General features: G+C 38.6%; 3 protein-coding genes across 3 annotated transcripts; 1 reads left to right on the top strand and 2 right to left on the bottom strand.

The window, feature by feature from the left end:
* Window positions 1-4,113: 4,113 nt before the first annotated feature.
* LOC131783869 (histidine N-acetyltransferase-like) lies at window positions 4,114-5,040 on the bottom strand. The gene has a single exon (XM_059100644.2). It carries the CDS (start codon window positions 5,038-5,040, stop codon window positions 4,114-4,116), a length of 927 nt encoding a protein of 308 aa, XP_058956627.2.
* An 11,376-nt stretch (window positions 5,041-16,416) lies between these two features.
* LOC131783871 (tripartite motif-containing protein 59-like) lies at window positions 16,417-18,779 on the top strand. The gene is given in 3 exon segments (XM_059100646.2): window positions 16,417-16,446; window positions 16,448-16,609; window positions 17,916-18,779. Coding segments are annotated over 3 exon segments (1,056 nt in total).
* A 2,888-nt stretch (window positions 18,780-21,667) lies between these two features.
* On the bottom strand, window positions 21,668-22,651 carry LOC131783875 (uncharacterized). Its single transcript, XM_059100648.2, has one exon. It carries the CDS (start codon window positions 22,530-22,532, stop codon window positions 21,897-21,899), a length of 636 nt encoding a protein of 211 aa, XP_058956631.1. The 5' UTR covers window positions 22,533-22,651; the 3' UTR covers window positions 21,668-21,896.
* Window positions 22,652-25,162: the final 2,511 nt, after the last annotated feature.

Raw genomic sequence — 25,162 nt, 5'->3', positions numbered from 1 at the left:
CTTTAGTGGTAAGAACAATAGCAATCTGATAACTCATTTCTTTGGGAAAGTCACTTGTTTACCATAGACTTCCTGTTTTTTAATGACACCACCACGTGGGCTGTGTTGATTTCTTTGAATCAAAACCGTCTTTATTTCTGGGAATTATTTCCTTTACAGCATTTCTGTATCCATCAGGTGGAGAAGATTTAAACTGCATTTATAGCCAATGAATGTCAAGACGACAGACTACACCTGTTTAAAAAATTCAAGCTCGGGTTTGTTCAAAGTTCATTTTTAGTTAGACCGTAACACCACAACTGATGTCACGTTCGGAAACACATACCAAAACAACAAACTGCAGTAAAAATATTAATCAACCGTCAGTCAAGCCCACATTTAAGACAAAGATTAAATGAAACTAAAATTTCACTTAACCATAAGTTAGCTGGCTTTCAGAGCAGCGCTTTTTATAACTTTCGATCAGGCGTTTTTTTGTTTTCAGTCCGCAACCACAAGCCTTTCGCAATCGAAAACCGTCTGATCGCAAGTTACGCTTTTTAAACCGCCTATTCTTCACGATACTACTTTCCTAGTTTTTCTATTTTCATGATACTAATTTCTATAATTCCGATAACATTTTGACCAACGTGAGTCTGTCAGTCTATATAAGAATTCGCTGCAAACGAATTTGCTAAATGCTTAGTTAAGAGCGTGGCTATTGTTAATTATTGCTATTGTTCACTTTATGTCACCTTGGGATTTACTTTACGCATCTAACCGTTTGATTGAAATCTGCCAAGAGACTCATGTATTCTGAAAGCTTTATCTGCTGACCAATCACAACCGACTAGTTCAAGATATGCAAATTATTACGCCGCCCGCTGATTTAATGAGCACTGCAAGTACATGTCGCGAAAGACAATAGCATTCTGGGCGATGTTGTGTTTCTTAACCGGTCAGTGTAAAACGCAGACTGCAGACTGTAGACTGGGGGTAAAATGCAGACTCAGGGTAAAATGAAGAATCCAGACCAGGGGTAAAATGCAGAATCGCTTCTTTAGTTGAAATTTATGGACATTTCTGATTTATCTAAATGATGAAACTTGAGACTTCTACTTGCTCTTAATTTGTTTCAATTTAAGGAAGACTCCGCCATTTTTCCAGTGAATAAAAACACGTCACAGCAAAACTAAATTTCTAAAGCATCCCTTGTCGGCCAAACAAGAAGCCCGGTGCAGGTTAAGTTGACCATCATAACCACAGATTTACCACGGGTTAATACTGAGGTGAAACACCGAGCGGAACAAGAAGGGCAAACATCTGGGGATATAGTTGGAGGTTTTTTAATTAGACCCTTATCTCGCACCCACGAATTTGTATTAAATTTAAATTTGCAGGCCCAACTTCGCAACGCAAAACAGAGGTATGAGGAACAGGTTTTTATTGTCCAAGTAATCGAAATTGCCGATATGTCATCAGAGTCTATCGTTTCTACTTTCAAGGCCAAACAAAGTATACATGAGCTATATGTATGCTCAAGCTCAGCAGAACTGTTTATTCCTTAACAAGGGAAAGGTATTTAGCTGGCTGTGAATTGCATATTCAAACACTTACGTTTCTAGTCGTTCTTACCTTATATTAATATGTCAACGCCAAGACCATCTGAGTAAGTGAAGTTCGAAACATCAATAGCCATGACGATCATTGCCACTCTCTCACGACTTACGTTGCCTTGATCCCGGCTCACTCTTGACGTTTTTCCGGGGAAGCGGGTCATTTTCGAACCGAGTCTGCATTTTAACCCTGGTCTGCAGTGTGCAGTCTGCGTTTTACACTGACCGGTTTCTTAACAATTTATTCCAGACAGGTGAAAATGGAGCTTTCTGCTTAATGACCAGCACGCAAATAATGAACACGTTCGTGATAAGTCTTGTCTGCAATCACTTTATCACTTCAGGGTTAGCTGTTCTTGATAGTTTTTAACTGAATACTAATGGTCCAGTTTCATATATTAGCATATTATGAAGTGTTTTTGAGACTTAGCAATAGATCGGACCGCGAGTTAAGTTCGCTAACGCAAGATAAATATTAAACACGTATCTCATATTCCTCCGTAATGATACATTGTTCACTCTGTGCTTATTCATAATTTTACTGGAAACTGAGATATGAATTTCCTAGGAGGTATCTGTCTCTCTCTGCAATTCACAAATTGGGAAGCTTGTTTCTATGAACAAAAAGGGGATCTAGAATTTAAAATCATGCGCTCGAGAGCATTATTTGCCAATTGGTTAGTTTGCATCGAAAAGGTAACATGTCGAATAACATTGCTCTTTATTAAGAGTGTGAAAGAAATTGAGACCCCACTAGGTTTCTTCAGCAAACTGTCTTTGCTCGATGGTGTATGGGGAAGAGATTTTCTTCGCGTTGGCTGGGTCAGGCTTGCGTGGGCTGTACTGTAGTATAAAAAAAAGACACTTTGTTTCTCCAAGAAACTATTTTGATATGTAAATCAATATATGCAATGTTTTGTCCATGATTGTTACCCACTGATTGGTGCAACATGAACACTTTTATCGTACTTGGCATTTGCAATCATTAGAGAATATGAGCTCCTTGCGGAAATTTTGAGTTCCTGTTTACCTTACGAATTTTCTTCCGAAAGTGCCGCTGCTTTATCCTCGGTTGCTTAACTGCGCTGCTGGATTTCCTGTTATATTGCACCCATGTTTGTGTTGGTGAAAAGTGAATAGCATTTTGAACTTGTTGACGGCTGAAGCATGCAACACAAAATATAATTCTAACCTGTATTAAGCGGTCAACTACGTTGAGGTTGTGTTTTCGCAAGTTTGACAAGTTAAAGTCGGAAAAGTCTGAGAGTACAGTGAAACAGCTCGTCCTTAGTTTAGCGAGTTAAAAATGCAAGCTGTTTTCACAAGAAAAAAACGAGGGTTTATCTTACCTTTATGACCGGAAATTCCCGCAGAGTTATACTATCTCCGTGATGGTACAACTCGTCCTGATAAATGCCGCAGCTGAACTGGCAAATATTTTCCAGACGCTGGCGCTCACCTCCTGGTTCACTTTGCAAACAGTGCTTTCGAAATGGCCGACGAATTCACTCGCAATACTTTCGCGCTCCAACAATCCGTCGCATCCTCTCCATTTGGCGAGACATTAGTCGCATCCTCTGAAAGAAAAGCCGTGTCACATGAGACATGGTTAATAATAAGAAATCCGTAAAATTCCCTACGTAGTTTTTTTTGCTCCTCAACTCAAAACTTAAACGGGAAACAACTTACGTTCCATCATGTAGCATGAGAACAACGTCCAAAGACCAATCAGAACATACCCAATCATTGTACTACACGAACATTAGGCAATTTTTCACGTGCTTGAATCATATTCCACCGATCAAATTTCATTTTGCCAAATTATACTTTGCTCCATCACGTTTTATTTCCTCATAAACAACCTGCATGCATTTAATCCCGTATTCTAACCGCATTGATAGAGTCTGTTGGAGATACCGAGAGTTCCAGTTTCCTTTTCGTAGTAAATTTACGTGGAGTTATATTTTTCATGCAACTAACTGTAGACGAATAATTAAGGAACGGTAGTAAGCGCTGTCTCTTTTGCAACCGTTATTTGGTGTCATCACGCAACGAGGTCTCTCTCAAACCCTTTTGTGACGAGACCAAACAACAGCTGCGAAGGAGATTAATCAATCCCAGTAGCCCCTGCGCTTTATGGGTGGAACTCCACCCATCATTTCCGCCAGTTTTGAAGAGTACTACGTTACTTCCGATTTTTTCCAAATTTGCTGTGTATGACGTTTAAATGTCAAACGAATCATGAAGCGAGCAAAAATTTCGGGACTTTAAAACACCGACCACTTAATACTAGGTGACCACTTCATACGATGCGCCTAATACAGGTTAAACTATAAAAGTCTCTTCAATTACAATCCTCCATAACTGCAGCTAAACCAACATGTCAATCGAAAATTGGAAACTTGCACCACGTTTCCTGAATACTCCATACGCGGAATCTTCCACGTTTAAACTATAGCGTTCGAGAGATGTAAAGTTTTCTAATTGAAAAGGGGCCTATTTCTATTGCTAAAGGTTCTCAAGACTGAATCATATTTTCACAAAGGAAGAAAGTGGACCATGCTTTGTCAAATTCCACCTGAGGCAAATATTCTCTGAGAAGTCTTCTTCCTCGATCTGACAAACGTTTGTCTTGGATGAAAGAAATCAAAAAATCGCCTTCAACAACATTGAACGCATGCTGTAGTTGATGAGTAACTTGAGCTTCGTATAAGCTTGGATCACTCGTATAAATAGTGACAGTCCAATCAGTGCATCCTACCCTTGGTAACAGAGCACCAAAACTGACAGATCTGGGAATACCATCTTCGCCACATTTGTCGACAGCGAAATAGAAATCTTGACCGAGTTCACGTTGGAAATGATCGATGTTTGATTGCGAAGCCTCCATGGGAATCCGATCAAGTACAATGGGGTTATCCAGAAACAATTTCTGAGCAACAGGGCTTGAAAAGATCGTGTCACAGAGGTACTCTTTCGTACAAGGCTCTATCAGGTCTGAGAAATTAACTTTGATAGATCTGAGTGCGAAGAGCTTCTTATTTACAGCAGAAGTCCTAATAATTGTCATCTGTGTAATTTCTCTCGCGAGGGAGGGACACACTGTGGATGCGAATATCTCTCGCTGTACATCCGGGTAATGTCTTCGTACGTACTCGTTCATTGCTTTTGATAGCCGTTTGTAAACACCCTGACCACGAAACTCCGTTGATGTCCTGGCGGCCTGTCGAACTGCTGTTCTTCCATTGTCAACAACCGAGCACTGAACCAGTCCAACAAGTTTTTCGCTCGAGTGAGCTAACATCACCGCAACGTTGTCCATTTGCATCCAGTTATGAAATCTGATTGGAAGATAGTCTTGGCCATCATAAACACCCTCTGATAGTTTTAGGATCTCGTCAAAATCGCTGGTTTGAGCAAGGCGGAATGTCAGCTCAGTAGTCATATCTCTCTTTGTAGCACGGCTTGAGAGTTAGTCGGTCTTCCCAAGGAAAGGAGTGATCGTATCACTGCACTAAAAAGGGTGGTATCATTGTTTTGACAAAAAACGACTTTATTCTTTTTTTTTGCTGCGTTCAGTGACGCATTTATTGCACACAAGACTCTTTTCTAGAAGGAATGAAAGATATTTCTTAAAAGATAAAACGGTAAAAACGAACGATAGAATCCGACGTTTCGGGGTAGTCATGACTCCATTATCAAGGTAAAAGTTTAACAAATACGGGCTATTTGGGTATTTGTCAGCCGAAAAATTGATCAAGAACTGAATGTGAAAGAAGCAAAGCCATCGATCGTAAATGAACAGTGTGTTGTTTATAAATACCAATGTGACCTGTGCGATGCAGGTTATATAGGATACACACGCGGACATTTACACAATCGTGTAAAAGGACATAAACAACAGTCCTCAGCCATTGCCAAACATTGCAAGAACGTACACGGGACGATCCCTCAGGACCTACTGAAATGCTTCGAAGTTCTTAAGAAGTGCAGGAACAAATTTGACTGCTTATTGTACGAAATGCTTCCTATAAGAACTTTAAAGCCAAACCTGAACGTGCAATCGGACTCTATTCGTGCGAAAGTATTTGTATAATCTTCGCACCTATTATGTTAATTTTTCGCGCCACATCGCTTAAATACTGTTATTTGCATGTTTTAAACTTTTACCTTGATAACGGAGTCATGACTACCCCGAAACGTCGGATTCTATCGTTCGTTTTTACCGTTTTATCTTTTAATGAAAGATAGCATCAGAAAATCTGATTGTCTGTTTCTTGTTTCTTTTTTTCCGAAAGATTATTGTTGATGATTAAACTGCAGCCAGAACATCTTTTTTACTAGATAAGATTCTGTGAGCTGAAACTTTTCACGCATGCGACATAATTATCATTACTCAGTTATTTACGTTAACATTTCAAGTTATTTTTAGTTTGTGAATTAATTCCAATTGGCTAGATTTCTAAATCATCTGTTAATTCTACTTCGGCGCCGTTTGCTTCATAATATTCTTTATATTGAGTCCGAAAATCACAAAGGTGAACTGCGGATAAAGACGCGAATACGAAAGCGATCCTCGCAGTAATGATCACTACTTGATCGGTAGTGAAAATAAGCCCCGAAAAAAAATTCAAACCTGTGTGGGATTTGAACGCATGACATTTGCGATACTGCATGGTGCAGTGCTCTGCCAACCGCGAGCTAAAAGCCAACCAGGACCTTGTCATTTCGTTGGTTCCAAATAAACCCGTGATATGACGAATAAATGGCTGTGAATATATGTAACTGATTATGTGAACTGCGGATAAAGACGTGAATATGAAAGCGATCTTTGCAGTAGTGAACACTACTTAAGCAGTAGTGAAAATAAGTCCTGAAGAAATAAGAAAAAAAATTCAGGCCTGAACGGGATTTGAATAACAAGCCAACAAGCTGCTCCGAATTAAACCCGTGAAGTGATGAATAAACGACTGTGAACATATGAAAGTTATATATGTGAACTGCGGATAAAGAATTGAATGTGAAAGCGATTTTTTTTTCTTTTTTCTTTTTTCTTCAGGCCTTATTTTTTACTACTGCTCAAGTAGTGTTCATTTCTGCGAATACTCTTTAATCCTTTTGTTAAGCCAGGCGAAAGCTTAGCTTAGGGATTAATCGTCCATTTCTGAGTTAAGTTTATGTGGAAATTGCGGAGGGCAGGAAAGATCACATGATTTTACCCCAAAGGATAAGATAATTTTTTTACCCCCGCTGAAATCAGCGAAACACAAAAAAGAAAGGGAAGGCATCAAAATAAAGGCACTCAAATAGTCGTGTCTACTTCTTTTAGTTTAAGTGAGACCGCTAGAGCCACGTCATATAATTCCGTTATTTTTTGTCCTTCGAAGCTGACCTGGTATAAGAAAGTTATCTAAATAAAGTTAATAACTAGAGAGAGAGAGGACGCGAAACCGAAAAAGGAAACGCGAAGGCAGGCTTTAAAAATTGTCCATGATAAATATGCGTAACTGACCAAGTGTGCAGTCAAGATGGTTGTATATTGGACGAGTTCTTTTTGTTACGTTTTAATGGACTGAGACGAAGTTGAGGTCCTTAAAAACGCAATGAAACAACGAGGTTAACATCATGCCTTTTTTACCGTACAAGCTTGGTCAATAAAGAACTTTGCACCAGGTTTCGCTTTTATAATAGATGTTTGTCAAGAGATTATCATGTCTTGTGTTTATATAGGCCTATTTTGCTTACACGAGATGGCTATGCACGGATAAATTTTTAAATGCAAAACTGTTTCTTTCTTTCGGAAGGAAAACTCGTCAACCATAGGACAAAATTGAGGAGCAGTGCAGTACTATCATTATAACTCAGCTGAGGATCGTCGAGATCTTTGAGGCCTATTTTGATTACAGAAGCTTGAGGCCTCACTCCAGCTATTAGATAATTAAAATACTACTGAAAGACAACATGCACCTGTTCAGATACTTATATTTACATGTTATTGCATTTTCAGTTTGGAATAATTTAGCTTTCTTAATTCAGTGCTCTCGGTTCTTTCTCGGGCTGTCCACTTGATATTCTTCATAGTCATCTGTCTTTCTTGCTGGGCGACTATTCATTCAGGTACCCAAGGAATATTCTTGAATTTATATTTTTTGGAAGCTTTTCGATAATTTTTCTTCTTGTGTCGACAAAGTTCATGTAAGAATATGTATACGTACTTTTCATAACTTTTTAAATCTTTTTTTTAATACGCACTTTTTTCAATCCTTCTTCTTCGTTGTTGCTTAAAGACCGAAGAAAGACACCGTTGGCCGCATCTTAGTGACGCGAACGTTTATTTTTAACACCGTCACATCCGGTAGTTTAGCGAACGGCAAACAAGAAGATGGAAAGAATGATGGAAACGCAGGGGATGATGGGCTATCATACCTGATTTATCAACCGGAACGCGAAGAGCCTGTGCCCGACTCCTCATTCCTCCCGTAGTTACCGCAAAATCCCGAGTGAAATGCGAGTATGAGGAGCTGCAGTTTCCCGGAAAAGGAGGTTTTGGAAATGTCGTTAAGGTACACTTGAGCTTTTAGTATCAACTTAGCTGGCAAGGACGAGAAAGAGAACGCCGTAAAATCTAGATCTAAATAATGTTTGGTTTCCATTGGCAAGATCGACCGTACCTTTCATAGGAGACATGGTGATTTTGGTATGATGGGAACACACACGAAGCATGCAAAGATACTTTTTTCATGTGCCAACTTCCTGACTCGGCACGTTCATTGACTAAAATACAAAGAGTGATAATATCCTGCTATGAAGAAATCTGTTGTTTTTGTGTCTTATCTCTAGCCTGGGACAAAGAAAAAATTCCAAGGTCCCATTAGGAATCAAGCCACAGACCTTTCGGATTCCGCTTCAGATTATTGTATTCTACTGAGGACTAGGCGATCATTAAGTTTATATGTGACACTCAATCGCCATACTGCTGGGATGAGCAATGTCGAAAGCCCCGTGTGGTTAAATGAAAACGACAGTTGCTGGATTTTAAGCTCGTTACTGAAATAAAGAAAGACCCAAGAAGTTCATTCGCCATTCAGTTTAAATATTTGTTGTTATTTCATTTACGTATTCTTTATTTTTTGCAGGTACGAAATAAGCTGGAAAACTACTTTTATGCTGTGAGAGGATTCCTCTGAATCCAAAGAGTACTCAGTTTAACAAGAGGATCATGCGTGAAGTACAGCTGATCAGCCGTTTGAATCACGAGAACGTCGTTAAGTGGGGATGTAAAAGGGAGTTTAAGAAACGACAACGGCGACGCCGTGGACAACATCGATTACACAATGAACTTATATTTTACCTACGAATCTCGCAATATTCTAAAGTCATTTAGTTTGTTTCTCACTGTCCAAACTATCTCGATTATGAATATGGAACGCAACGTCAAATTAGAAATAGAAATTTTAAAAATTAGCCGTCTGTGTTCACGTTTTTCAGACGCAGAGTTTGGTCATTTCAAGTTACTGCTTTGTAGAGAACGCAAAGAAAGTTATTAAGATTTATAACGCACGTCAGTACACAGTCACTGCTCTGCTCATTAAACCTTTTGTTTCCATTGCCTTCGTGGTTTTCTTAAACTCCCTGATGAAATCATTACGAGCGAAGTTCGCGTTTACGCACAAATCGTGCGTATAGACACGAAAGAAACTTTCGTGGGACATGCAAACACAGAGTGAATCTGCACAAGGGAGAATATTTGAAATTAAAAAAAGTTCTAATGAGAATAGTAAGAAAAATACCACTGATGAAACCATACCACACTGTTTGTTTATTGTTGTTGTTGTTCTTAAACTCTGACTGGTCAAGTGTCACGTCATATTTCGCCATAATCACCTTACTATAGGTGATTGCAAGAGAGGCGCCAAATTTTAAAATTTTTTGTCAAAAAAAAAAATGTAAATGCTTTGATGTTTTTTCAGTGTTAAAGGTAAACGTCTTTTAAGAAAATTCAACTCTTAAGGGAGGAAAAGATGCTACTAAAAACACCTCGCAATGATGCATGGTTACTTTCCCTCACCTGTTTCTTTTTCTCTTAGGTTGACCTGCCTGGTGCTGTTTTGCGCAACATGTCCGCAATGCTTGATCTGGATGCAAGTCAGGACGCATTTGATGCTAGCGTTGCGACCATTGCGAATAAAACCCCGCGTTACAAGAAATACCCTGGTATTTTGCGACGACATTCGGGACCTTAGAGTATCCAAGAAAGAACCAGTAGTGTTCGTCTATAGTGTAAAAGATGAAATGCTCAAAATATTTTTCTAATTGAAATTTTTTTTATGAATTTACGCCCTTTTGTCATAGCTGCACTTTTGTGACACTCGTTAGATTAGCGTAGGATGGGTCACGCAGTCCTCGTGTTGGTATACAGTGATATAAGTCACGCAACTTCTGTAATGGTAGCTGTTATTACAGAATGCTAAATGTGCCAAATGATGCTTTAGTACGTGGTTACTAAGACCGTAAAAACAGCTAGTCTTAGAGACATTATAAGTAAAAGTTTGTACAACAGTCCGAGAGATGGACGATTAAATGAATGATAAAATAATGATTCATTATTTTATCATTCATTTAATTGTCCATCTCTCGATTCTTCAACGTTGTGTGCTTTGTGGTTAAAATCCGTGTATGACAATCAGAGTCGGTAAAAGTCTCCTGTACTAACTCTGTAACTCGCTCATTTTAGTTTAAAAGGCATCTCTCGTAACGATAGGGTGACCAGCTGTTGCTGCTGTTGAAGACTGCAGGTCGGATTGAGTTGTATCTGCCGTTGAAGTGACGGAGTTGAAACCGGAAATCGAAAGGGCGGCCGTGGGACTGCTTCGATGGAAGTATGCGGTATGGAGCCAACGACAGATGAGGCGGCAGCTTCTAAAGAGACAGTGGAGTCGAGTCAGAATGAGAATCAACCTTTTTCTCAACCATTTTTATCAATCTCAATCTTTGACATGTAGTGCAGCCATTCAATGGGGTTTAGACCTAATCCGCTGGCCATGCCCGCATGCTCTCGGGTGTAGTTAGACATCTTGTCTTTTAACTACTCTACTTTGTGCTTGACGAAATATTTGGTAAATTTTAAGGCTTTTTTTCTTTTTGATGCCTTTTCCATTTCATCCCATTTCTTTTTGAAAAGAGCAGACTTCTGGTTAAATTCTTCCTCGCTTTCGCAGTCGTACATGCAGCCATCTTCCCTCATCGTTCACCCACCAAAAATATCGACCATTATGATCTTTCTCCGCTGAACAGGAAAGTTAAGTTCTGCCAGTCTATTTCGGATATTTGCCTTTACGTGCTCTAGCTCCAGAGGACGAATGGTATTTGTTGTTTCTTAAAGAATTCCTTTAAACTTAGCGCTTTGTCTTCATCGAAACCAAGCTTTTGTATACCTCTTAGCTGGCTGTTCGATCTTTCGCCAACTTGCCAGAAATTAAGTTCATTTGTGTTCTTTCGCATATAACCATACCTTAATCTTTAACTACGTTCAAAACTAAGATATGGAACCAATAATATATACAAACTTTGTCTAATGTCTTCAACACTACTACCCGTTTTCCTCTGTTTATGTCGCCATGACGGTTAGACAATGTAATCACTCACCAATATTAATTACGTCCTCTTAAGTTTTTTTTTCTTCAATTTCTTTTTCTTTCTGTGACTCTCCTTCTCTAAAGGTCTCAATGAAGTTATCTCATAGACGTGAAATGGCCATAAAATTTAGCCATTAGGCGTAAAATTTACAGATTTTAACCAATAGTCGTAAAAAAAGCTAACCGTAAAAAGATTTCCGGTGACAGCAATAGAATAATCATTATGTTAACCGTTAGCCGTGAATTGGCTAAAATTGTAACTATTAGCCGTAAAAGCAACCACCCATCGAAACCCTCTTCTAACGGATTATGCACCTTCTTCCGGGAAAACGGGATCGGGAAAAGCCATGTGCGTGCGCTCGCAAAAAAAATCCAAGAAAGGGGCTTTTACTTGGGGTAGAGGAGAACAGAACATGTCATCACAATGGAATGTGCTGCTCATAAAATAAATCACCTTAGAGTAACCTTCAAACGTGAAAATGTGTGATGCGTGATTAGCTTACTCGCATGTATCTTAATTTTGTAGTTTGGAAGTTTAGAAGTGTGAAAATCTGGAAATATGCAAATGTCTTTAGCTTACTCACTTTTATCTTAACTTGGTAGTGTGGAAGTGTGGTAGTTTGGAAATCTGTAAATATGCAAATGAGTCTCTCATTACTCTCGGTTTATGTGTGGAAGTATGGAAATCTGGAAATATACAAATTAGTCAGTCGTTCGCCATCCAGAGCTTCGAACTTCACGTGAATATACGGCGTGGAAAGCATAAAAACTGATTTAAACGCCCCTTTTAGTGATCGATCAAGTTCTCATCGCTATATTTTGAACAATCGAATCTCAATCTATGGGCGTTTTTAAGTTATGTACCCTGAAGTTGAACAGATTGTTATTCAGCAACGGTAAGAGATCACCCGCGGCGATAATTTTACCTTTCATAGCTGTTTTAGAGCAAGTTAAAAGCGAGAAAGCTCTCTTTACCAGGTTTTTTCCCTTTTACAGAGGCACTTATAACAACTATGCTTTAAGAGCCCAGCGCATACAATCTGAATGAATAAATAAGTCTTGATCGGTGCATGTGGCTACCAGTTGTGTTGCATCTGAATAAACAAACATGCGTAAAACGACAGTGCCTTACAATTCGTGGCTCGTTTCAAACTCTGAACTTATCCTTTTTTGTTCAACATGTAACTCTTCTCTTTCCTCATTTTGTGGCCAAATTGTTTACTGATCTTGTAAACAGGAGCTGGTGTGTGAATTTTGCCATCATTAGTCATACTGGCGAGCTACACACGCAATCTTTTAACGAGAGATCTGTATTTACTTCACAAAGATAGCTTAAATAGTACACAAAAATTAGTAAAACTTTTACCCCATTCATGCCAAAGCTTAAATATCTTTTAAAGTTGTTTTTTGAACACGGTTTAATTTTTTTTCTTCGTAGAAACTACTTGACCTAAATTTTTTTTAATTAAAACGTAGCACATTGGAAATGCAAGTTAGCAAGTACTTGATTTGATACCACATGTTTGATGAAAGCATTCAATTCTTCATTTGACCTGGTAAATTCCTGTTCTATGCCACAACCTGTAAATGGGATGACAATGGAACAAGTAGAAAGCAAGTTAAGACTTACTTCATCAAGAGACTTTGCTTCAGGAACTCTATATGCAAGTCGGGTAGCATTTAATTTGTCCAACTGTCAACAAAAACAATAAGGGAGACATGGCTGACAATCATCTCTTACATAAATGGAGTCACTTCAAAAGAAAGAAATAAAAATAATTTTGCCAATGATTTTTTTTAAGAACAATATGCCTGAATGAAACGTGTTTTACTCATACACACTTCCACACTACCAAGTTAAGATAAATGTAAGTTAAGGTAAAGACTAATTTGCATATTTGCAGATTTCTACACTTCCACATTGCCAAGTTAAGATAAATGTAAGGTTAAGACTTATTTGCATATTTGCAGATTTCTACACTTCCACACTTCTACACTGCCAAGTTAAGGTAAAGACTCATTTGCATATTTGCATATTTCCACACTCCTATACCACTAAGTTAAGAGACACATTTTCACATTTCAAGGTTACTCTAAAGTGATTAATTTTATATGCAGCACATTCCATTGTGACGAAGTGTTCTGTGCTCTTCCACCTCAAGTGAAAGCCAAGAAAGGGGATGACTCCACTCCCGAAAACGCATTTAAAAAAATGGAAAATTTTAATTGAAAGATTATTCTTAGTTGTATTTGACTGGTTCCGCATAAGTGTCCGTTCAATACAGGTGGAGGAAAATCCACATATGCCTTTAGATTTCGGTAAAGGGTGACCACGACCGCTTAATTGAGGTGAAATTTTCAGTAATTACAGTAAGTATAGCACCAATGCATTTTATTTTTCCTTAGAAGAATTTAGAGAATAGAGACAATAGACCACAAATACCTGTGTGAGTTCAAATAAATTAGGTTTTTTTCTTTCTCTTTTGGTGAAGTAATGCGACATTTTCGCCCGTTTAAAAATATATAATGCTCTTTTTTTGTAACAAAATGAAAACACTAGGTACACAGAGTGCCCCATCTTAACCCGCCCAGCCGAAAAAAGAACTCTTGCATGCTACACTGATCTGATGGAATTGTAATCACGTTCATTGCAAGCTCGAACGACTAACAGAAAGTCACGTGCTATTGATATCCATCATTTCAGGAGAAGTTGCTCGGTCGTATTAGCCGCGAACATAACTCGAAGACACTTTTTTGTCTTGCAGTCTCGTCACAAATTATTAAGAGCTGCGCAGGCTACTACAAAAAAATTTGAAAATATTTGCCTAGATTTTCCATCTTAGTGTTGCGCGATGGATCTAACGACTTCATTTGTAAGAAGGAGGAGGGTTGGGGGGAAGGGTATCTTTTGTGCTTATCTTAATTTTACGTTGTTTTCTTAGCTATCTGATCATCCATCCAGCTTTGACTTGTACAAGTAGATATATAAAGTGTCCTGTGGTTTGTCTACAATACAGGCGTCCTATTAGGATGACATAATGTTACAAGCTCGCCACCGTCCATCCGGCCGGCTAAGTTTGACGTAGAGTTAGAGTGGACGGTGAGGGGAGGTAGTGGGGAACGTCTTTATTTCTATTGCCCCACCCATTACTCCCTTTTCTCCTTTCTTCTGACCGTAGTTAACCCCTCCCCCCTTCTCCTCCTTTGGTGCACATTTCGTTCTCTCTACATCCCTCCCCTACTGTAAAAATCAAAGATGGCAGCACTTGCACGCCAAAATTACGCAATCTTGTGATAGAAAGTGAACACGCAGATGGCTCACACCTCAGATGGCTCCGCTGAAGTATGCTCAGTAGATATCAAATGGTCCTGCGCAATATCATTTTCCGTTTCAATTTCAGCGTAATGGGAAAAGCGTGATCCAACTTTGAGTTGTAATCAAGCCCCGCGTGATTTGCACTCCCACGACCTTATTCAGTGGTCACTCTTTGTTAGTCATGCGTAAAAGAGCTGTTGATTCTAGAGCTTCTTAGGTAATGAACAATGCGCCTGGTCTCGGACTGTTTCTGTGTTTTGGTGACATTTTTTAACGCAGTCGCCTAAAATCAAGAGAGTGTTCGTGGAGAAAAGATCATTACAGCCAAGATGAGTGTACATTATCGACAATTTCAAATTCCCACATGTGATTTGTTTTGATCCGATTTGTACTTGCATACATTAAGCTAAAGTCTCGGTTACTTAAATGTTAGGATATCAAATCAAACCGATTTTGTATATACTTGCTTCATAAGTGCTCCAGTTTTTTTAACATTTGCTTGACGGCATCAATTCCTGAAACAGTCGTTTAGCGGGAGCTGACCATCACAAATCTCTTCATAATGGCTTTACTCAGACGTATCTTGAAAGGGGTAATGAACAGGGCAAGGCAGATGAATCAAAACCAAGCTAAATTGACCTAAATCAGCCCAAAAAAATTCACACGATGCAAAAAAAAACCACTTGAGCAGGAAAATTTTGTCCTTATTCAAAAAATAGTCGAGAACTTTTTAGATTGAGAGCGTGACTGTTTATTGCAAGAATATTCCTATATTTCACTCATGCGCAACGTGAAAAATTTGCATTTTCACAATGCTCAGTGTGTAAGATTGGACCTATGGTTGAACGTGAAGGTAGAAAACACATTTTCCTTTAACATTATCTTCTCTATGCATGAAAACGAGATCTCCAACAGTGTTGAGGTGTTTTCAGCTTCTTAATAGGTTCCTCGGTCTGCCGATCCATAGTTTAAGTAACACCCGCTTTAAGACACTAGCCACGGTTTAACAAAAAAATTTGCATAAATCTGAACTAAACTTTAAAGGTCATCATGTATGTAAAAGCTCTAAGGCCTTGAAAGTTCAGTTTTCAATTCAGTTCTAAGATTTATTCTCATTTAAAGAGCGCCAGAATAATTTACTTCATGCTAAACTTTGATTAGCAGGCGTAAGAGTTAGTGAGATGTTGTTTATGACTATTGCTGTATTTGAACATGTCAATTATCTTATACACAACAATGTTTGGTCCAAACTACTTAAAACACTTAACTCGCGTTCGTGACCAAGACAGAATATCTCCATACAATATAAAAACAGTATCGAACAGAAGGTGATAAGAACAGAGGAAAGTGTCAATTATGGGATTATTTGTGACATAAATTGATCCAATATGGTAAACTGTAACGACAATTACCAATGAGATCTTTGGGGTGAAGGTTTAAAGTGTAGGATGGAGTAAAAGTGTTGGGTGACTGGTGTCAAAATGAGCGTATGGAAATGACTTATATAGTCATCATTAACATATTTTTAACACCTTTCCTTTCCCTTTTTCTTTTTTTATCACAAGCAACAGTTAATCCATCTTCCCCCTCACCTGTTGCGTTGGAGTCTATTTACCAAATTTCAAAGGGGAAGACAGTGGTAGCCAGATGAATCAAATGGTTCAAAAGTGCCACTTTTCAGGCATATATCCCAGAAGTTTTGTCCAAGATGCAAATATTTTTAAAAACGATTCCTACTTACAGCAAATTGGAAAGAAATAAGGGCTGTGTTTATCATGGTGATGGAATAAAATAATATTACTACGTCTTTTGATTACATAATCAAAGTTTTTCTTCAAAATTGTGTTTCTATTAGAACCATCTGAAATAAATGGCTTCCTCCGTAGAAGAAAGACTAGAGAAAAAACCTGGAATGTGGAATTTGCTTGGAATCATTCCAGGAGCCAAAAGTGCTGCCCTGTCAGCACACCTATTGTAAAAAGTGCCTTGAACGAATTATCTTTAGGGCTTCTGGAGGGCGTGTGCAGAAAATCACGTGTCCTGAGTGCCGAGTAGAAACGAAGGTGAGATGTGTTAACAATATTTTCAAACATTTTCCTACAATACTGTCGCTGTTTGGACAATAAAGGACAATTGAATCGTTAGGTAAACACCATTGTAGCGAACGCCCCGGTAGATTGTCAAATTTCTGATATACGTGGTGACTCATAAAACGGTAATTTTAAAATGATGACAAACAAGGTAAATGAAAATCGAACGAAGAAAGAAATGTTAGGACATACCTAAAAGTTGGGATCCAATATCAAACGACTTAGACACTCCAGGGAAAAATCTGGCTATTTTCTTTTGGCGCGATAACTTGCTTAAAGATGCCAATAGCCCACAGAGATTGGAGACTAGGAAATCGCTAAAAGACGTACGTTGGAACAATCATTATGGCCCTTTTTAGTTAGAATAGCTTGTTCTAGACGTTCAGTTAGATAAATGAAGCGCGATAGTAGCGGCGGGAGGGAAAAACGAGAGGAGGCGTATGCGACCCAATCCAAACCAAATTTTTTTTCACTTCTCCTCTCCTATCGCTCTGTGTGGTATTTTCGCTCCGTTTTAACTAACTGAGACTCCTGGAACAGGTTAGAGTCAGAAAAGCTCAATTTTATATTTATCATCCAGCTAAGCCTCGCTGCCAAATTACGGACTAGAAAATTTTAATGAGAAAGCAATATTATTATGTTGTGTAAATGAGGCTGGAGTGGGGGCGTGGTGGTAACTTTTCAACATCCGTCATCGTAAGGGCTATTGCAATTATGCACTTACTGTACAAATCATGTTTTACTTGTGACACATATATGGTAGAGGTATTTTGAGAAGAAAAATCAGACCTTTATGAATAACAATGTTGTATATGCGAACAAGAGGGTGGGGATAAACTACGAGAACTTATCTCCGGCTTGACCCATGACATTTTTTAAAATTATATATTAAAAGTTTGCGTCACACTTTTAAGTTGGTTCGGATTCCTCAAGTTGGTCAAAGTTACTTTTTGGAAATAGGTCAAACCGCTCATCTTCCGAAACAACCAGAAAATTTTGCCCTCACCATTCGAACACTTACCTCTATTGATTTATATCCACAGAACGTATGAATCAACTCACATCATTGATTAGAATTTGACATTCCCTCCTCTGATCTTTAATTTAAACTGGTTTTGGTCGAGAAGAAGTGTTTGGCAACGTGACAAAATAAGCTTCAATTAAGAACCTATAACAGAATACGCTTCAGAGTCCGGAGATGGCAATGATAACCATGCCATACATTTAAGGTTGTTCATTATTTCTTTAATTTTTTTTGTTTGTCATTTTTATCTTTTAGCTTCAACGAGGTGGCGTCGCAAGTCTTCCTTCCAGTTTTCTAATCAAGAGGCTCTTGGAAGTTAACAGTGATGCCCAACTCGATACATCCGCAAACTGTGAGAAACACCCAGAAGAACAAGTAGATCTTTATTGCGATTGTGGTGAACCGATATGCAGAGCATGCGCAGTGATAGATCATCGTCTCCACTCGAATCAACCTTTGAGTAAGGTATTTGCTCGTGAGAAAAAAATGATAGCAACACTTTTAGAAAAAGCAAAACCACAAATGTCTGCTTTAAAGGCAGAAATTTCGTCTAGAGAGGGTATCGAAGAAGCATTGCAACAAAACTGTTCAGATATTAACGAACAAATTGAAAACTTCGTCAATGCTAAAATTGCTCAGTGGGAGAGTAAAAGGGAAAGTTTGAAGAAAGATCTGAGAGAAATGTCCGCATCAAAGGTTGATAGCCTGAAACGACGAAGGGAAGCACTCCTTTTGCTAGTGAGTAGAGTAGAGAATGTCAAAGACATTATCAAGAAATGTGGCCGTAGTTGTGAAAAGAAAGTGGAATTCTTGCGTAAGAAAAGTCAGTTCGATGAGCACCTAAAAGAATTAAATGCAACTTCTCAACATATTCAGCCTTGTAATAAAGTTACCATTCAGCTTGAAGAAATCCACCCCCTGAAGATATATCCCAATGGACACGACATCTCTAATCAGGCAAAAATTCGACTTCTTGAGTTTGACAAACAAGGAAATCGTGTTGGACCATCCGCTAATTCAGATTTTATTGACTTATTTAATAACTGGATAATGCTTTCTTGTTTTTTATTTCTTATGGGCCTAATCTTCTTTTTCAAGTGTCTTGATTTGGGTAAATGAAAATGACCGAGAAATGCACGAATTTGCAGCATGAGGATCCTTTTTTTTATTACTATTAAACATGTTTGGACTCCAGAATCTCAATTAACGTCGAAGGAGATAAGAAATATGCTACACTTACCGGTGTCAGCGTGTACATAAAGACGAACATGCCAACTTACAAAAAAGACTAGATGCATCAGGACGATTCACAGGTAGGAACTGAAACAAATGTATTCACCAATCAATGTGGAACTTTCATCGAAGCCCGAGCCATGTTAAACAACTGCAAAAATCCTACCATGCGAACTCATCTTAAGATGCAAACATTTCAAAAGCAAGTAACCGAAGACGTCTTTTGGAACTTAGAAAACGGTTCTGTGATCTTTATATGCCACACCAACTGTAGGCGACAAATTTGAATAATGAACCGAGAAAACGCAAACCTGATGTAAGAAATCTAAAAACTTAGGTAAAAAGTGTAGAAAATCGTAATCATGAAGTAAGATTTTCCACAAGGTTGTGACGTTAATCATCTTAATGGACCTCTCTAGCCTGAAAGTTTTTTTTTCCCGATGGAAGTATGGAGGGAAGTCTTCGTATGTCGTTTATGAATTATGCGTGCATATACACTTGGTAGGACGATATTTGAAGGAAAGAGTTTTCTAGAGTATTAAGCTAAAGAGGTCTATTGGATATCGATCTGTCGAGGCAGAATTATCAATTTATTACATTGATTATACAGTCTCACAAAATGAACACGTGATCATGCAAGCTCGTGTAAGCGGGGGAGGGATGGGTAAGGACTCCTCCCCCTCTCTTTTAACATTTTTCAATGTTTTGATAGTTTTTAATCATAAATGAAGAGCAGAAGCTTTATACTAGAACCACGATCAGTGGAAGGAAAAAGTCTTGGGACGTGAAAATTTTTTCTTTACTAACTGTATTGTTGGTTGTTACCAGGATAATTTTTGCCCATCGTTGTAGAATTAATTGAACTTCTTATCCATTGCATCACGCAATTGAAGTAAATGAATTGATTAGTTTACCTATACATTCATGTTTTCTGATTTTCGTGAAAGTTTTCTTTATTTTTACTTCAATTATAAAAGCATGGACTATCTCCCGAATTGAACGGTATGACTACATTTATGTTTCTGTTCATCGAACTTCATAAACCATGCAAAAGGCATCTTAAGTATATGGTCAAGTTATGACCTTGCTCTCCGAACGCCCAAGTGTAAGTACATTCAGGGCATCGAAAGGAAATTAGTACGGGGGTAGAATGAGGTGAAAATGAACTAGCTTTTTTTTTCGTTTGTACGTGTTTGATTTGGGTAATTTCATGATAAGAAAGATATAACTTCGCGATGTATCATGGTACTAATTTTTATCGGTTTTATGTGATGGTTATGTACTGGCTTTTATTGTAGCTGGATTTTCTCCATGCCAAGAATGAACTATAAAGCAGTTCAATCAGTGATGGAGAATAGTGATGTTAGAGGATCTTAAACCTTTAACTCATACGAGTGACCAAGACAGAATTTCTCCTTACAATATCAATACAATATCAACCAGATAAGTGATGAGAATAAATATAAAAATATCAATTTGGGGATAATTAGTTGATGCAATACTGAATTCTCTAAACTAACGTTATAAGAATTGTACGGTTGACAGTAAGGAGAATTATAGTATTAATCTGGGAATTAAAGGGTTAATGGGTTTAACCGATAGCCAGGAACAGACAAAAATTGACAAATTTAAATCGATAGTTGTAAAAAAAGTTCACCGCAAAATACAACTTTTGATGACAACAATGGAAAAATATCAACCGTTAGTCGTTAAATGGCCAAACTTTCGGGGGGTGGGTGGTGGTTTGGGTTAGACCCCATCTTAACAACAGGCTCTCGGAGTGACTGGCTTATAAGTTTTCGTAACTGTATATTATCATCCTTGAATCAAATGTAAAGGTCATGAGATAGAGGAAGTGGTCACCATTTATAAACTACCTTTTGATTGTGAAATAAAGTCTTCCCGTCATACCACAGTAAATGTGGATAGAACAGTGTGGAGAATATGGATGCTAAAGTAAAGATAATTCACAGTTAAATTTCGTGCTTCTTTTAGTTATGGAGTGGCAATATTTTGTGTATATTCATATATATTCATTTATTTTTTTGAGCTTCTTTAACAGATCTTTTCGTTCAATCTCGAGCCGTTAATATCATCACTATTAAAAGACGGTTTTCAATATCATAGGCGATTAGGGGAGCAGTCAATTGAGCTTTGCTCATTGAATGATTGGCAGTTATATATTGTCATAATATTTTCAATAATAACAATTGAATAAAACGTTTACATAAAAGAACGTGCAGGTTTTTTGTTTGTTTGTTTGTTTGTTTTCGTTTGAGGAGGGATCGCGTAGTTTTCAGGGGCAACGGAGGCAGATCAGTCGTTGTTAGCATAATATAAAAGGATGAGATCAATATCAGTATCTGGGCAACTGCCCACTTACCCCTCCCCTGACCCAACATTAACCCTAACTTGTTATCAATAGACTGTTGTTGGGTCAGGGGAGGGGTAGGTGGGCAGTTGCCTAGATACGATATTGATCCAAAGGATGGACTTTAGAAATTGATTGCTTACCAATCCTCCAGCCCTCCGCCTCCACCCCTCCCCTCCCCCCCTTCCCTCCCCCCCTTCTCCCTCACGGTAATTAAAAAAATACACTCGCTCGTGAGTACTTCATGAAAATCATTCCATTTCGGAATGATAATAAATTAAAAAATTCGAGATAGTCTTTTTTGGAATGGAATGAGATGAGGGGTTGCGGGGGCGGGGGAACTCCGTCAGTAATTCAGTGAGCTCTGTTAAGCCGTGGACAGAACGAAGCACTAAGCTTATTTGTTTTCAAGTTTAATCGGGAAGCTTCCTTAAGCATTAAAACATAACAAAAACATAACAAAACACGAAATAATAAAAATGTCTCACAATTAAACGCTAATATTTCATAAAAGGACTGAACACTTACATACTAGAGCTGTCTAAAACAAAGAGCAAAACAGCAAAAGCATAAGAGCACAAGTCTAAAAGAGTCCGGCTTTTGTTTGGTGGTTTCTGTTTCCAGTGCTTTATTCACATGGAGTCTTTGTATATGGTGACTTCGATGTAATTGATGGTGTACCTTTCAGTGCTTTTATAGCGATACAACTCAAAGGTCAGCCCTTTTCTCAGGCTCAAGGTATCAGAATAACGAGCGACAATCTTGTGGCCGTCATCTATGGCGCAGTAGGCAGATCCAAACATCTCGGAGGGCTTGAACGTCAGCTCAAACTGATCTGGGTTATTCTTTGAAGTGGAAGAAACAGTCGCCGCAACTTCTACATTTGGGTTTCGCAACTTGGCTCTGGCTGACTCGCCTTCAACAGCTCGGTAGGGACCAAATTTGGCGTAATCGTGGTTGGGATCCAAGAGCTGAATTCCAACAGAAAAGTCCCCGTCGGATATCATATAGGACATCGGGTCCCGGGGCTTCTGAGGCTCGGGCAAAACGACGCCCACCTTCATCTTGACAGTGATGTCCTCCTCATTACTCAGCTCGCCGCTGGGAATGAGAGGAACTCGCAAGATGTTCTCCCAGTCGGAGGAGTCGGGTAAAATATCGAGATTCAACTCATTCCCTTCCTTAGGAGAGTTCCACTCTGCATTCTTACGCAGCCAGTCGGGGAGCATGAGGCGATGGTAGAGCAACTTGGATTGTTGGCGATTCATGGCTTTTTCCGATTTGCAAAAACTGGGAGAACTGGCAACACCTTCAATTTATCTCGAACAGTGTGTTTGACTTTGCTCACACGCGAATTTAAACCATTTGCAAAGAAAGCAGTAGGTGTGGCTCTGACGTCAATTGTTTTGAGCGTTCGTTAGACTGTATTTACTGAAATTAAGCTCAAACATGTACATTGTATCTGGGTATCTTTAACTCATCAACAGCTGATCTTATGTACGATGCATCAGACACTTGCTGATTGGTCGAAAAAATCATGCGACTATCGATATGACCTCAAAACAATAGCAACGCTACGACTCCTTTCCTCGGGAAAGTACCTGTTGTATTATATTATCAACTTCCTGTTTTTCTGAGAATGTCTCGCACTGATAAGTGAGCAAAATTTAAATAGCAAATATTTCTTTTATTAACAAAATTTTCTGACAAACAGTTACCATAGACTTCCTGTTTTTCAATGACACCACCGCGTGGGCTGTGTGTTGATTTCTTTGAATCAAAACCGTCTTTATTTCTGGGAATTATTTCAATTATTTTTTACAGTATTTCAGTATTCATCAGGGGGAGAAGATTTAAACTACATTTATAACCAATGAATGTCATAGCATGATTAATAATAAGCCTGGTTTGCAATCACTTTATCACTTTAGCGTTAGCTGCTCTTGTTTGTTTATCAACTGAATACCAATACTCCAGTGTCATATATTAGCATATTATGAAGTGTTTTTTAGATTAAGCAATGTATTGGATTGCGACAGAGTTAAGTTCGCTACCGCAAGATAAATACTATCTTGCCTAAAACTATTATGAAAAAATGAAGTATTGGATTCTTAACTCTATGGTTAAGAACGACTCAGTTAGATTAATTTGCATCGAAAAAGTAACATGTCGAATAACATTGCACTTTATTAAGAACATGCAAGAAATCGAGACCCCAAAAGGTTTCTTCAGAAAACTTTCTTTACTCGATGGTGCATGGAGAGGAGGTTTTCTTCGCGTTGGCTGGGTCAGGCTTGCGTGGGCTGTACTGTAGTATCACAAAAGAGATCTGCATTGTTTGTCCGAGAAACTATCTTGTTACCTACTGATTAGCGCAACTTGAAAACGTATCGTACTTGGCATTTGTAATCATTAGAACATGAACTCCTTGTGGAAATTTTAAGTTTACGTTCAGTTGACGAATTTTCTCCAAAACGTGCCGCTGATTTATCCTTGTTTGCTTACGTGCGCTACTGGATTTCCTGTTGTATAGCACCCATGTTTGTGTAGCTGGAAAGTGAATAGCATTTTGCTCTTGTTGACGCCTGAGGCATGCAACACAATGTAAGAAATATCTCTCAGCCGACAATTGACTGTTCTCAACACTTTAATCCTCGAAACTAAACTCTACACGCAGATGGTCGCTCTAGCATTCGACGACTAAAAACACACACCTCGAAAAACCTCGTGGTCGTTACATACTCTATGTAAGAAATACCGTTCAGTCCTTCTCTTAAAACAAAAAATACAATCTAACCTGCATTTAGCGGTCAACCACGTTGAATGCAGGTTGACCGCTTAATATGATATTTAACTAATAGAGAGGCCTTGACTGTGCTCTGTTCTGTTGTAAAGACAGTAACGAAGCGGCTAGAGGACGAAAGAAGATGGAAACACGAGACGTAGTCGAGTGATAACGTGATTGCAAACTAGGCTTAGCACTGAAGTATTCATTATTTTCCTGCTTGTTATCAGGTAAATTTCAGGTTGCTGCATCCCACTTTAAGAAAGCAGAAAACTCCATTTTCACATGTCTGGAATAAATTTTTAACAAACACAAGTGGGCCTGACTCACGGTTGATCAATTTTTTACTGCAGTTCATTGTTTTGGTATGTGTTTCCGAACGTGACATCAGTTGTTGCATAACAGTGAAACTAAAGTAAACTTTGAACAGCGCCGAGCATAAATTTTTCAAACGGATGTGGCCTGCCATCTCCTTTCCAATGTTGTAGAGCAAACTGAGTGTAGTAGTTCAATGTAAGACAATTTTCCGTTGATGCCAGGTGGTCCAAACTTGCAAAGCTGGGGAAAGGCATGGTGTATTTTGTCGTGCTGTGAGCGCGGGCTGCTTGTATCAGTACAATAGGTTGGCAAAGGGTTTACACGTGACAGTTGATTGAGCCAGAAATAAATACGTGGTGCGTGCATTTTACAGAAAGGCAGGGTACGGTGAGATTTGAAGTTTTCTCTTCTAAATTCGTGACGCAAGAAACACTGTTTAAAGTACATATGACATGTGAATCTATGTAGCCTCCGCATAAAAGTAACCTCTTGAGTGGGGAGAAACACTCGATACTGATCACTTATCGTACAGAACCTCGTGAAAAAAATCTAGTTACTTTGATTTTGGGAGATAATTATAGATCAAAAATTGCAGGAATGATTATTCTTAGTTTTATTAATGTGGTTCTGCTTTCAGCGACCGTTCTATACAATTGGAAACAATAAAAACAGGCCATTGGAACTCCGTAACGGGTGACCGCAACCGCTAACTGCTTAGTTTGTTCCTTGACCTTGCTTTTGACGACCCACACGAATGTTCTTGTTTTGACCAATGCAGTCAGAGATTGACTCAGT

The sequence above is a fragment of the Pocillopora verrucosa genome, chromosome 13, assembly GCF_036669915.1.
Source record: "Pocillopora verrucosa isolate sample1 chromosome 13, ASM3666991v2, whole genome shotgun sequence".
Classification (NCBI taxonomy): Eukaryota; Metazoa; Cnidaria; class Anthozoa; order Scleractinia; family Pocilloporidae; genus Pocillopora; species Pocillopora verrucosa.
The sequence above is the reverse complement of the archived record's forward strand: the minus strand, read 5'-3'. Positions and strand labels throughout refer to the sequence as shown.